Source organism: Lampetra fluviatilis, unplaced genomic scaffold, assembly GCF_964198595.1.
Source record: "Lampetra fluviatilis unplaced genomic scaffold, kcLamFluv1.1 SCAFFOLD_530, whole genome shotgun sequence".
Classification (NCBI taxonomy): Eukaryota; Metazoa; Chordata; class Hyperoartia; order Petromyzontiformes; family Petromyzontidae; genus Lampetra; species Lampetra fluviatilis.
In genome coordinates, this window is record NW_027621162.1 from 35,001 (window position 1) to 50,000 (window position 15,000).

Consider the following 15,000-nt stretch of genomic DNA (forward strand, 5'->3'; position numbering starts at 1 on the left):
GGGAGGGGATGAGGTGGGGGGGATGGGATGGAATAGGAAGGAGGGGGGAGATGGGGGGATGGGAGGATGGGAGGGGATGAGGTGGGGGGGATGGGAGGGATGGGATGGAATAGGAAGGAGGGGGGAGATGGGGGGATGGGAGGATGGGAGGGAGATGGGGGAGGGATGGAGAGAGGAGATGGAGGGGAAAGGAGGGATGGGAGGGATGGGATGGAATAGGAAGGAGGGGAAGAGATGGGGGGATGGGAGGATGGGAGGGAGATGGGGGGGGAGAGGAGGGATGGGAGAGAATAAGAAGGAGGGGGGAGATGGGGGGATGGGAGGATGGGAGGGAGATGGGGGGAGAGGAGGGATGGGATGGAATAGGAAGGAGGGGGGAGATGGGGGGATGGGAGGGGATGAGGTGGGGGGGATGGGAGGGATGGGATGGAATAGGAAGGAGGGGGGAGATGGGGGGATGGGAGGATGGGAGGGAGATGGGGGAGGGATGGAGAGAGGAGATGGAGGGGAAAGGAGGGATGGGAGGGATGGGATGGAATAGGAAGGAGGGGAAGAGATGGGGAGATGGGGGGGAGAGGAGGGATGGGAGAGAATAAGAAGGAGGGGGGAGATGGGGGGATGGGAGGATGGGAGGGAGATGGGGGGAGAGGAGGGATGGGATGGAATAGGAAGGAGGGGGGAGATGGGGGGATGGGAGGATGGGAGGGGATGAGGTGGGGGGGATGGGAGGGATGGGATGGAATAGGAAGGAGGGGGGAGATGGGGGGATGGGAGGATGGGAGGGAGATGGGGGAGGGATGGAGAGAGGAGATGGAGGGGAAAGGAGGGATGGGAGGGATGGGATGGAATAGGAAGGAGGGGAAGAGATGGGGGGATGGGAGGATGGGAGGGAGATGGGGGGGGGGAGAGGAGGGATGGGAGAGAATAAGAAGGAGGGGGGAGATGGGGGGATGGGAGGATGGGGGGGGGTGGAGAGAGATGGGGGAGATAGGGGGGAGATGGGGAGGGATGGGAGGATGGGAGGGAGATGGGGAGAGATGGGATGGAGAGAGGAGAGAGATGGGTGGGGAGAGGAGGGATGGGAGGGAGATGGGGGGGGATGAGAGGGAGAGACATGGGGGAGAGAGGGATAGGATGGGAGGGAATAGGAAGGAGGGGGGAGATGGGGGGATGGGAGGATGGGGGGGGATGGAGAGAGATAGGGGGGAGGGATGGGAGGATGGGAGTGCAGGATGGAGAGAGACGGGGGGAGATGGGGGGGAGATGTGGGAGAGGGATTGGAGGATGGAGGGGGGAGGGAGATGGGGTAGGGATGAGGTGGTAGAGGTGGTGGTGGGAGAGGGTGAATAAGGAGGGGTGAGGTGGAGGCAGTTACAGGAGGAACGTGGAGTGAGTGATGCCCATCAGAGCCTCACCACCATCACCACCACCACCACCAAGAAGCCACGCCCAGCGTGGCAGTGACGTCACCGTCGGTGAAGCCAATCGGAGCGAGCGAATTACCTTTCAAAAGGCAACGCGGGAAAAACACATGTTGTTTTTACAGCAACACAAATTTCACCACCACCACCAACACCACCAATACCACCGCCATCACCACTGTCATCATCATCACCACCGTCACCATCACCACCAACACCACCAATACCACCGCCATCACCACTGTCATCATCATCATCACCACCATCGTCATCAATACCACAAATATCATCATCATCATCAGCAGCACCATCAGCACCATCAGCACCATCAGAGCGAGAGATGAGAGTGGGGGGAGAGAGAGGGGGAGTGAGGGAGGGGCAGAGAGTGGGGAGAGGGAGATTAGTTTAACCTTTAACCTTGGAACCGTGTAACCTGTGTAACCTTTCACATTTAACCTCAGTGGGGGTCAAGTACCGCCCCCCCCCCCTCCTCCTCCACCGTGAGAGGGGTCATGTGACCCGCGGCGATCACATGACCAGGCTTGTTATCGATAAAATGTTGTTGCTGTTGTTGTTGACAGTTGCTGATGTTGTTGATAGATGTTGTTGACGATGTTGTTGACGTTGATGACAGATGTTGTTGTTGACGTTGTTGTTGTTGATAGATGTTGTTGTTGATAGATGTTGTTGACGATGTTGTTGACGTTGATGACAGATGTTGTTGTTGACGTTGTTGTTGTTGTTGATAGATGTTGTTGTTGATAGATGTTGTTGGCGTTGTTGTTGATGTTGTTGACGTTGCTGATGACATATGTTGTAGATATCGTTGTTGATGACAAACGTTGATGTTGTTGGTTGTTGACGTTGTTGATGACAGATGTTGTTGATGATGATGTTGTTGTTGTTGATGTTAGTCCGGTCTAAAGATGGAGCATTTTGGTATGAACTCAATGAGAATAACCTGTGGGACACACACACAGACACACACACACACAGACACACACACACGCAGACACACACACACGCAGACACACACACGCAGACACACACACGCAGACACGCACACGCAGACACGCACACACACAGACGCACACACACAGACGCACACACACAGACGCAGACACGCACACGCAGACACGCACACACAGACACGCAGACACACACACGCAGACACACACACGCAGACACACACACGCAGACACACACACGCAGACACACACACGCAGACACACACACGCAGACACACACACGCAGACACACACACGCAGACACACACACGCAGACACACACACGCAGACACACACACGCAGACACACACACACGCAGACACACACACACGCAGACACACACACACGCAGACACACACACGCAGACACACACACACGCAGACACACACACGCAGACACACACACAGACACAGACACACACACAGACACACACACAGACACACACACGCAGACACACACACACGCAGACACACACACGCAGACACACACACGCAGACACACACACAGACACACACACAGACACACACACACAGACACAGACACACACACAGACACAGACACACACACACACAGACACACACACACGCAGACACACACACGCAGACACACACACGCAGACACACACACGCAGACACACACACACACAGACACACACACGCAGACACACACACACGCAGACACACACACAGACACACACACAGACACACAGACACAGACACACACACAGACACACACACAGACACACACACACAGACACACAGACACACACACGCAGACACACACACACGCAGACACACACGCAGACACACACACAGACACACACACACAGCACACACACACACACAGACACACGGGGAATCGAATTCGGTTATCTGCCTGGTTCGTGGTGCAGCGTAGCGCTCACCACCGAGTGTACGCTGTGAGTGGTGAGAGTGGTGGGTGAGTGTGTGGGTGAGTGAATGGTGTGGTGAGTGTGAGGGAGTGGTGTGGTGAGGGTGATGGGTGAGTGTGTGGGTGAGTGTGTGGGTGAGTGAATGGTGTGGTGAGTGTGAGGGAGTGGTGGGTGAGTGTGTGGGTGGAGTGAGTGGTGTGGCGAGGGTGAGTGAGTGGTGTTGTGAGGATGAGTGGTGAGGGTGAGTGGTGAGAGTGATGGGTGAGTGTGTGGGTGGAGTGAGTGGTGTGGTGAGGGTGAGTGGTGAGGGGTGAGAGTGATGGGTGAGTGTGTGGGTGGAGTGAGTGGTGTGGTGAGGGTGAGTGGTGAGGGTGAGTGGTGAGAGTGATGGGTGAGTGTGTGGGTGGAGTGAGTGGTGTGGCGAGGGTGAGTGTGTGGTGTTGTGAGGATGAGTGGTGAGGGTGAGTGGTGAGAGTGATGGGTGAGTGTGTGGGTGGAGTGAGTGGTGTGGTGAGGGTGAGTGTGTGGTGTTGTGAGGATGAGTGGTGAGGGTGAGTGGTGAGAGTGATGGGTGAGTGTGTGGGTGGAGTGAGTGGTGTGGTGAGGGTGAGTGGTGAGGGTGATGGGTGAGAGTGATGGGTGAGTGTGTGGGTGGAGTGAGTGGTGTGGTGAGTGTGAGGGAGTGGTGTGGTGAGGGTGATGGGTGAGTGTGTGGGTGGCGTGAGTGGTGTGGTGAGGGTGAGTGTGTGGTGTTGTGAGGATGAGTGGTGAGGGTGAGTGGTGAGAGTGATGGGTGAGTGTGTGGGTGGAGTGAGTGGTGTGGTGAGGGTGAGTGGTGAGGGTGATGGGTGAGAGTGATGGGTGAGTGTGTGGGTGGAGTGAGTGGTGTGGTGAGGGTGAGTGGTGAGGGGTGAGAGTGATGGGTGAGTGTGTGGGTGGAGTGAGTGGTGTGGCGAGGGTGAGTGTGTGGTGTTGTGAGGATGAGTGGTGAGGGTGAGTGGTGAGAGTGATGGGTGAGTGTGTGGGTGGAGTGAGTGGTGTGGCGAGGGTGAGTGTGTGGTGTTGTGAGGATGAGTGGTGAGGGTGAGTGGTGAGAGTGATGGGTGAGTGTGTGGGTGGAGTGAGTGGTGTGGTGAGGGTGAGTGTGTGGTGTGGTGAGGATGAGTGGTGAGGGTGAGTGGTGAGAGTGATGGGTGAGTGTGTGGGTGGAGTGAGTGGTGTGGTGAGGGTGAGTGGTGAGGGTGATGGGTGAGAGTGATGGGTGAGTGTGTGGGTGGAGTGAGTGGTGTGGTGAGGGTGAGTGTGTGGTGTGGTGAGGATGAGTGGTGAGGGTGAGTGGTGAGAGTGATGGGTGAGTGTGTGGGTGGAGTGAGTGGTGTGGTGAGGGTGAGTGGTGAGGGTGATGGGTGAGAGTGATGGGTGAGTGTGTGGGTGGAGTGAGTGGTGTGGTGAGGGTGAGTGTGTGGTGTGGTGAGGATGAGTGGTGAGGGTGAGTGGTGAGAGTGATGGGTGAGTGTGTGGGTGGAGTGAGTGGTGTGGTGAGGGTGAGTGGTGAGGGTGATGGGTGAGAGTGATGGGTGAGTGTGTGGGTGGAGTGAGTGGTGTGGTGAGGGTGAGTGGTGAGGGTGAGTGGTGAGAGTGATGGGTGAGTGTGTGGGTGGAGTGAGTGGTGTGGTGAGGGTGAGTGTGTGGTGTTGTGAGGATGAGTGGTGAGGGTGAGTGGTGAGAGTGATGGGTGAGTGTGTGGGTGGAGTGAGTGGTGTGGTGAGGGTGAGTGGTGAGGGTGATGGGTGAGAGTGATGGGTGAGTGTGTGGGTGGAGTGAGTGGTGTGGTGAGTGGTGAGTGGTGGGTGAGTGTGTGGGTGGAGTGAGTGGTGTTATGAGTGGTGAGTGGTGGGTGAGTGTGTGGGTGGAGTGAGTGGTGGGTGAGAGTGTGGGTGGAGTAAGTGTGTGGGTGTTGTGAGTGGTGAGTGGTGGGTGAGTGTGTGGGTGGAGTGAGTGGTGGGTGAGTGTGTGGGTGGAGTGAGTGGTGTTGTGAGTGGTCAGTGAGTGTGTGGGTGGAGTGAGTGGTGGGTGAGTGTGTGGGTGGAGTGAGTGGTGGGTGAGAGTGTGGGTGGAGTGAGTGTGTGGATGTTGTGAGTGGTGAGTGGTGGGTGAGTGTGTGGGTGGAGTGAGTGGTGGGTGAGTGTGTGGGTGGAGTGAGTGGTGTTGTGAGTGGTCAGTGAGTGTGTGGGTGGAGTGAGTGGTGGGTGAGTGTGTGGGTGGAGTGAGTGGTGGGTGAGAGTGTGGGTGGAGTGAGTGTGTGGCTGTTGTGAGTGGTGAGTGGTGGGTGAGTGTGTGGGTGGAGTGAGTGGTGGGTGAGTGTGTGGGTGGAGTGAGTGGTGTTGTGAGTGGTCAGTGAGTGTGTGGGTGGAGTGAGTGGTGGGTGAGTGTGTGGGTGGAGTGAGTGGTGTTGTGAGTGGTCAGTGAGTGTGTGGGTGGAGTGAGTGGTGTTGTGAGGGTGAGTGAGTGAGTGAGTGGTGAGTGAGTGGTGAGGGTGAGTGAGTGAGTGAGTGGTGAGGGTGAGTGAGTGGTGAGTGAGTGGTGAGTGAGTGGTGTGAGTGGTGTGAGTGAGTGGCGAGTGAGTGAGTGAGTGGTGAGGGTGAGTGGTGAGTGAGTGGTGAGTGAGTGGTGAGGGTGAGTGAGTGGTGAGTGAGTGGTGAGTGAGTGGTGAGTGAGTGGTGTGAGTGAGTGGCGAGTGAGTGAGTGAGTGGTGAGGGTGAGTGGTGAGTGAGTGGTGAGTGAGTGGTGAGGGTGAGTGAGTGGTGAGTGGTGAGGGTGAGTGAGGGTGGGTGAGTGAGGGTGAGTGAGGGTGAGTGAGTGGTGAGGGTGAGTGAGGGGTGAGTGGTGAGTGAGGGTGAGTGAGTGGTGAGTGAGTGGTGAGGGTGAGTGAGTGGTGAGGGTGAGTGAGGGGTGAGTGGTGAGTGAGGGTGAGTGAGTGGTGAGTGAGTGGGTGAGTGAGTGGTGAGGGTGAGTGAGGGGTGAGTGGTGAGTGAATGGTGAGTGAGTGAGTGGTGAGAGTGAGTGGTGAGTGAGTGGGTGAGTGAGTGGTGAGGGTGAGTGAGGGGTGAGTGGTGAGTGAGGGTGAGTGAGTGGTGAGTGAGTGGGTGAGTGAGTGGTGAGGGTGAGTGAGGGGTGAGTGGTGAGTGAATGGTGAGTGAGTGAGTGGTGAGAGTGAGTGGTGAGTGAGTGGGTGAGTGAGTGGTGAGGGTGAGTGAGGGGTGAGTGGTGAGTGAGGGTGAGTGAGTGGTGAGGGTGAGTGATTGGTGGACTCACGTATTCCACCATGTTACTGCTCTCACACTTCCTTTTGCTCAGACGCCAATGCAGGCCCAACTAGAGACACAGCGAGTTGCACACACACGTGGTTCATAGAGACCCACAGACTCCCCACACAGAGCCCAACTAGAGACACAGCGAGTTGCACACACACGTGGTTCATAGAGACCCACAGACTCCCCACACAGAGACCCACAGACTCCCCACACAGAGCCCAACTCGAGACACAGCGAGTTGCACACACACGTGGTTCATAGAGACCCACAGACTCCCCACACAGAGACCCACAGACTCCCCACACAGAGACCAACTAGAGACACAGCGAGTTGCACACACACGTGGTTCATAGAGACCCACAGACTCCCCACACAGAGACCCACAGACTCCCCACACAGAGCCCAACTAGAGACACAGCGAGTTGCACACACACGTGGTTCATAGAGACCCACAGACTCCCCACACAGAGACCCACAGACTCCCCACACAGAGCCCAACTAGAGACACAGCGAGTTGCACACACACGTGGTTCATAGAGACCCACAGACTCCCCACACAGAGACCCACAGACTCACCGCACAGAGCCCAACTAGAGACACAGCGAGTTGCACACACACGTGGTTCATAGAGACCCACAGACTCCCCACACAGAGACACATAGACTCACCACACAGAGACCCACAGACTCACCACACAGAGCCCAACTACAGACACAGCGAGTTGCACACACACGTGGTTCATAGAGACCCACAGACTCCCCACACAGAGACCCACAGACTCACACACAGAGACCCACAGACTCACCACACAGAGACCCACAGACTCACACACAGAGACCCACAGACTCACCACACAGAGACCCACAGACTCACACACAGAGACCCACAGACTCACACACAGAGACCCACAGACTCACCACACAGAGACCCACAGACTCACCACACAGAGACCCACAGACTCACACACAGAGACCCACAGACTCCCCACACAGAGACCCACAGACTCACACACAGAGACCCACAGACTCACCGCACAGAGCCCAACTACAGACACAGCGAGTTGCACACACACGTGGTTCATAGAGACCCACAGACTCCCCACACAGAGACCCACAGACTCACCACACGGAGACCAACTACAGACACAGCGAGTTGCACACACACGTGGTTCATAGAGACCCACAGACTCCCCACACAGAGACACATAGACTCACCACACAGAGACCCACAGACTCACCACACAGAGCCCAACTACAGACACAGCGAGTTGCACACACACGTGGTTCATAGAGACCCACAGACTCCCCACACAGAGACACATAGACTCACCACACAAAGACCAACAGACTCACCACACAGAGACCCACAGACTCACCACACAGAGCCCAACTACAGACACAGCGAGTTGCACACACACGTGGTTCATAGAGACCCACAGACTCCCCACACAGAGACACATAGACTCACCACACAAAGACCAACTACAGACACAGCGAGTTGCATACACACGTGGTTCATAGAGACCCACAGACTCACACACAGAGACCCACAGACTCACCACACAGAGACCCACAGACTCACCACACAGAGACCCACAGACTCACCACACAGAGACCCACAGACTCACCACACAGAGACCCACAGACTCACCACACAGAGACCCACAGACTCACACACAGAGACCCACAGACTCACACACAGAGACCCACAGACTCACCACACAGAGACCCACAGACTCACCACACAGACTCACCCACACAGCCACCCACAGACTCATCACACAGAGACCCATAGACGCCCCGCACAGAGATCCACAGACTCATCGCACAGAGACCCATAGACTCACCACACAGACACCCACAGACTCACCACACAGAGACCCACGGACTCACCACACAGAGACCCATAGACTCACCACACAGAGACCCACAGACTCACCACACAGACACCCACAGACTCGTCACACAGAGACCCACAGACTCGCCACACAGAGACCCACAGACTCATCACACAGATACCCATAGACTCACACAGAGACCCATAGACTCACACAGAGACCCATAGACTCACACAGACACCCACAGACTCACCACCCAGAGACCCACAGACTCACCACACAGAGACCCACAGACTCACCACACAGAGACCCACAGACTCGCCACACAGAGACCCACAGACTCACCACACAGAGACCCACAGACTCGCCACACAGAGACCCACAGACTCGCCACACAGAGACCCACAGACTCACCACACAGAGACCCACAGACTCACCACACAAAGACCCACAGACTCACCACACAAAGACCCACAGACTCACCACACAAAGACCCACAGACTCACCACACAAAGACCCACAGACTCACCACACAAAGACCCACAGACTCATCACACAGAGACCCACAGACTCATCACACAGAGACCCACAGACTCACTCACACACACAGAGACCCATAGACTCACACAGAGACCCATAGACTCACACAGACACCCACAGACTCACCACCCAGAGACCCACAGACTCACCACCCAGAGACCCACAGACTCACCACACAGAGACCCACAGACTCACCACACAGAGACCCACAGACTCACCACACAGAGACCCACAGACTCACCACACAGAGACCCACAGACTCACCACACAAAGACCCACAGACTCACCACACAGAGACCCACAGACTCACCACACAGAGACCCACAGACTCACCACACAGAGACCCACAGACTCATCGCACAGAGACCCACAGACTCACCACACAGAGACACACAGACTCGCCACACAGACTCACCACACAGCCACCCACCTTGTGGTAGAGTCTGTTGTCCTCCCACTCCAGTAACTTCTCTATAGACTTGCGCGTCTGAAACGGCACGCAGCGTGAGTGGTGAGTGTGTGTGGTGTGAGTGGTGAGTGTGAGTGAGTGGTGAGTGTGTGTGGTGTGAGTGGTGAGTGTGTGTGAGTGGTGAGTGTGTGTGGTGTGAGTGGTGAGTGTGTGTGGTGTGAGTGGTGAGTGTGAGTGGTGAGTGTGTGTGAGTGGCGAGTGTGTGTGGTGTGAGTGGTGAGTGTGAGTGGTGAGTGTGTGTGAGTGGTGAGTGTGTGTGGTGTGAGTGGTGAGTGTGAGTGGTGAGTGTGTGTGAGTGGCGAGTGTGTGTGGTGTGAGTGGTGAGTGTGAGTGGTGAGTGTGTGTGAGTGGTGAGTGTGTGTGAGTGTGTGTGGTGTGAGTGGTGAGTGTGAGTGTGAGTGAGTGGTGAGTGTGTGTGAGTGGCGAGTGTGTGTGGTGTGAGTGGTGAGTGTGAGTGGTGAGTGTGAATGAGTGGTGAGTGTGAGTGGTGAGTGAGTGGTGAGTGTGAGTGGTGAGTGAGTGGTGAGTGTGAGTGGTGAGTGAGTGGTGAGTGTGTGTGAGTGGCGAGTGTGTGTGGTGTGAGTGGTGAGTGTGAGTGGTGAGTGTGAATGAGTGGTGAGTGTGAGTGGTGAGTGTGAGTGAGTGGTGAGTGTGTGTGGTGTGAGTGGTGAGTGTGAGTGGTGAGTGTGTGTGAGTGGCGAGTGTGTGTGGTGTGAGTGGTGAGTGGTGAGTGTGAATGAGTGGTGAGTGTGAGTGGTGAGTGAGTGTGAGTGGTGAGTGAGTGGCGAGTGTGAGTGGCGAGTGTGAGTGGTGAGTGTGAGGTGAGTGGCGAGTGAGTGGTGATTGAGTGGCGAGCGTGTGTGGTGTGAGTGGTGAGTGAGTGGCGAGTGAGTGGTGAGTGAGTGTGGCGAGTGAGTGGTGAGTGAGTGTGGCGAGTGAGTGGTGAGTGAGTGGTGAGTGAGTGTGGCGAGTGAGTGGTGAGTGAGTGTGGCGAGTGAGTGGTGAGTGAGTGGCGAGTGAGTGGCGAGTGAGTGGTGAGTGAGTGTGGCGAGTGGTGAGTGAGTGTGGCGAGTGAGTGGTGAGTGAGTGGTGAGTGAGTGGCGAGTGAGTGGTGAGTGTGTGTGGCGAGTGAGTGGTGAGTGAGTGGTGAGTGTGTGTGGCGAGTGTGAGTGGCGAGTGAGTGGTGAGTGTGAGTGGCGAGCGTGTGTGGCGAGTGAGTGGTGAGTGAGTGGCGAGTGAGTGGTGAGTGTGAGTGGCGAGTGAGTGGTGAGTGTGAGTGGCGAGCGTGTGTGGTGAGTGTGAGGTGAGTGGCGAGTGAGTGGTGAGTGTGTGGGACGAGTGTGTGTGGCGAGTGTGAGTGGTGAGTGTGAATGAGTGGTGAGTGTGAGTGGTGAGTGTGTGTGAGTGGCGAGCGTGTGTGGTGTGAGTGGTGAGTGTGAGTGGTGAGTGTGAATGAGTGGTGAGTGTGAGTGGTGAGTGAGTGTGAGTGGTGAGTGAGTGGCGAGTGTGAGTGGCGAGTGTGAGTGGTGAGTGTGAGGTGAGTGGCGAGTGAGTGGTGATTGAGTGGCGAGCGTGTGTGGCGAGTGAGTGGTGAGTGTGAGTGGTGAGTGTGTGTGAGTGGCGAGCGTGTGTGGTGTGAGTGGTGAGTGTGAGTGGTGAGTGTGAATGAGTGGTGAGTGTGAGTGGTGAGTGAGTGTGAGTGGTGAGTGAGTGGCGAGTGAGTGGTGATTGAGTGGCGAGCGTGTGTGGCGAGTGAGTGGTGAGTGTGTGTGAGTGGCGAGCGTGTGTGGTGTGAGTGGTGAGTGTGAGTGGTGAGTGTGTGTGAGTGGCGAGTGTGTGTGGTGTGAGTGGTGAGTGTGAGTGGTGAGTGTGAATGAGTGGTGAGTGTGAGTGGTGAGTGAGTGTGAGTGGTGAGTGAGTGGTGAGTGTGAGTGGCGAGTGTGAGTGGTGAGTGTGAGGTGAGTGGCGAGTGAGTGGTGATTGAGTGGCGAGCGTGTGTGGTGTGAGTGGTGAGTGAGTGGCGAGTGAGTGGTGAGTGAGTGTGGCGAGTGAGTGGTGAGTGAGTGTGGCGAGTGAGTGGTGAGTGAGTGGTGAGTGAGTGTGGCGAGTGAGTGGTGAGTGAGTGGTGAGTGAGTGTGGCGAGTGAGTGTGGCGAGTGAGTGGTGAGTGTGAGTGGTGAGTGTGAGTGGTGAGTGTGAGTGGTGAGCGTGAGTGGTGAGTGAGTGGTGAGTGAGTGGTGAGTGTGTGTGGCGAGTGAGTGGTGAGTGTGTGTGGCGAGTGAGTGGTGAGTGAGTGGTGAGTGAGTGGCGAGTGAGTGGTGAGTGTGTGTGGCGAGTGAGTGGTGAGTGAGTGGTGAGTGAGTGGTGAGTGAGTGGTGAGTGAGTGGTGAGTGAGTGGCGAGCGTGTGTGGCGAGTGAGTGGTGAGTGTGTGTGGCGAGTGAGTGGTGAGTGAGTGGTGAGTGAGTGGTGAGTGAGTGGCGAGCGTGTGTGGCGAGTGAGTGGTGAGTGTGTGTGGCGAGTGAGTGGTGAGTGTGTGTGGCGAGTGAGTGGTGAGTGAGTGGTGAGTGAGTGGTGAGTGAGTGGCGAGCGTGTGTGGCGAGTGAGTGGCGAGTGAGTGGTGAGTGAGTGTGGCGAGTGAGTGGTGAGTGAGTGGTGAGTGTGTGTGGCGAGTGAGTGGTGAGTGAGTGGTGAGTGAGTGTGGCGAGTGAGTGGCGAGCGTGTGTGGCGAGTGAGTGGTGAGTGAGTGGTGAGTGAGTGTGGCGAGTGAGTGGTGAGTGTGTGTGGCGAGTGAGTGGCGAGTGAGTGGTGAGTGAGTGTGGCGAGTGAGTGGTGAGTGAGTGGTGAGTGTGTGTGGCGAGTGAGTGGTGAGTGAGTGGTGAGTGAGTGGCGAGAGTGGTGATTGAGTGGCGAGCGTGTGTGGCGAGTGAGTGGTGAGTGAGTGGCGAGTGAGTGGTGAGTGTGAGTGGCGAGCGTGTGTGGTGAGTGTGAGGTGAGTGGCGAGTGAGTGGTGAGTGTGAGTGGCGAGTGAGTGGTGAGTGTGAGTGGCGAGCGTGTGTGGTGAGTGTGAGGTGAGTGGCGAGTGAGTGGTGAGTGAGTGGCGAGTATGAGTGGCGAGCGTGTGTGGCGAGTGAGTGGTGAGTGTGAGTGGTGAGTGTGAGTGGTGAGTGTGAGTGGTGAGCGTGAGTGGTGAGCGGTGAGTGTGGTGTGAGTAACGCGTGTGAGTGGTGAGTGTGAGTGGTGAGCGTGTGCGTGGTGAGTGGGTGAGCGTGCGTGGTGAGTGGTGAGCGTGGTGAGTGTGTGAGCGTGTGCGTGGTGAGTGGGTGAGCGGGTGAGGCGTGCTCACCCTCTTGCTGAGGCACACCACGGGCCAGTGTGAGTGGTGAGTGTGAGTGGTGAGTGTGTGCGTGGTGAGTGTGAGTGGTGAGTGTGAGTGTGTGAGCGTGTGCGTGGTGAGTGGGTGAGCGGGTGAGGCGTGCTCACCCTCTTGCTGAGGCACACCACAGGCCACAGGCTGCAGCCGAGGGTGCAGCAGCAGCAGAGGCAGCCGCACAAGAGCCAGCGGAAGTTGACGGGCATCGTCTTCTTGAGGCAGCCGTTCACGCGGCCCACACTCGACTTGAACTCCTCAGGGGCCACCTGAGTCACACACACACACACACACGCGCACACGCACACACGGATGCATACACACGCACACACGGATGCATACACACGCACACACACACACACACACGCGCACACACACGCACGCACACGCACGCACGCACGCACACACGCGTAAGTACGCAAGCACACAAAGACAAAAACACACACGTATACGCATGCAAACACGCACTTTAATGCGCGCGTGTATGCACATAAACAACAACAACCGCCATTCGCCACTAGGTGGCGGTGACGTCACCACGACGCTTGTGCCAGGCCATGTGCACCTTGAGGCTGCCACGTGAAGTGTCCATAACCCGCTGGCAGGAGGTCACGGGGCAGACCCAGCAGGTGCCACGGGTCGACTGACCGAGATGACCGAGATGACTGGCCGATGCACCACCTGTGCCCCCTACTGTGCCAACTCGCTGTGCTTTAGCCACCCGGCGCCCCGCTCGTTGTTGTGAGTGTCGCTCCTCCGCCCTCCGTTGTTGCTGGAGGGCAACTGCCTCCAACTGCCCAGTAGCGTCCTTCACGAGCCTCCTCCACTGAGGCCGATCTTGACACCGCTGGTACCAGTCATCGGCAAGTCCACTCAGCTCCACGTCCTCCTGTACCACGTCACTCCATCTCTTCTCTAGCCCGTGCCGCGCCCGTTTAGCCCCCTCGATCCGGCCGAACAAAAGCTGCTTAGGCATGCGGTGGCTGGGCATGCGGGCTACATGACCCAGCCAATGCAGCCTTGCCTGCCGGAGGAGCTCACCGATGGGACTTTGCCCAGATCTGTCAAGGATTTGTGAGCTCCTCACACAATCCAGCCTGGTTGAGCCCAAGATAGATCGTAGGCAGGCCAACCTAAATGTTTCCAACCGGCGCAGATGCTCCACTAGGGGGGTCCACGTTTCGCAAGCGTAGAGAAGGGAGGGAATGACTGTGGCCGAGAAGACCTGAAGCTTCGTGCGGAGCGACAGACCCAGGTAGCTTCCACACAGCAGCGTTACGCAGGCGATTAAAAAATAATGCTGCCCGACTGATTCGGAGTGAGACCTCTGCTATCAAACCGGAGCGCGCACCCACGCAGACACGTGCACAAAGACAGAGAGACACAGACACACCTACAGACAGATACACAGACACCACAAAGAGACACACAGAGACACGGAAACACCACAGCGAGACACACAGAGACACACAGAGACACACACATAGACACGGAGACACCGCAGAGAGACAGACACACAGAGAGACACAGAGACACACAGAGACACGAAGACACCGCAGAGACACACACGGAGACACACACGGAGACACACACATAGACACAGAGACACCGCAGAGAGACAGACACACAGAGAGACACACAGAGACACACATAGACACGAAGACACCGCAGAGACACACACGGAGACACACACGGAGACACACATAGAGACACGGAAACACCACAGCGAGACACACAGAGACACACAGAGACACACACATAGACACGGAGACACCGCAGAGAGACAGACACACAGAGAGACACAGAGACACGAAGACACCGCAGAGACACACACGGAGACACACACGGAGACAGACACGGAGACACACACATAGACACGGAGACACCGCAGAGAGACACACAGAGACACACAGAGACACACACATAGACACGGAGACACCGCAGAGAGACAGACACACAGAGAGACACAGAGACACACAGGGACACGAAGACACCGCAGAGACACACACGGAGACACACACGGAGACACACACGGAGACACACATAGAGACACGGAGACACCGCAGAGAGACACACAGAGACACACAGAGACACACACATAGACACGGAGACACCGCAGAGAGAGACGCGCCCATACGTACCTTCCCCGTGAG

The 15,000-nt window shown here is 56.8% G+C and overlaps 1 protein-coding gene across 1 annotated transcript in view; it reads right to left on the reverse strand.

Annotated features, from left to right (window-relative positions):
- Positions 1 to 963: 963 nt before the first annotated feature.
- CHIC2 (cysteine rich hydrophobic domain 2) overlaps positions 964 to 15,000 on the reverse strand; it is a 19,438-nt gene continuing 5,401 nt past the window's right edge. Inside the window, exons 2-6 of the mRNA XM_078885266.1 lie at positions 14,989 to 15,000; positions 12,961 to 13,116; positions 9,442 to 9,498; positions 6,636 to 6,695; positions 964 to 2,382 (exon numbers count right to left, since the gene is read on the reverse strand). The exon at positions 14,989 to 15,000 is cut by the window's right edge and continues 43 nt beyond it. Of these exons, the coding sequence (XP_078741392.1) occupies positions 2,332 to 2,382; positions 6,636 to 6,695; positions 9,442 to 9,498; positions 12,961 to 13,116; positions 14,989 to 15,000 (336 nt within the window). The 3' untranslated portion in view covers positions 964 to 2,331. The remainder of the gene's footprint in view (positions 2,383 to 6,635; positions 6,696 to 9,441; positions 9,499 to 12,960; positions 13,117 to 14,988) is intronic.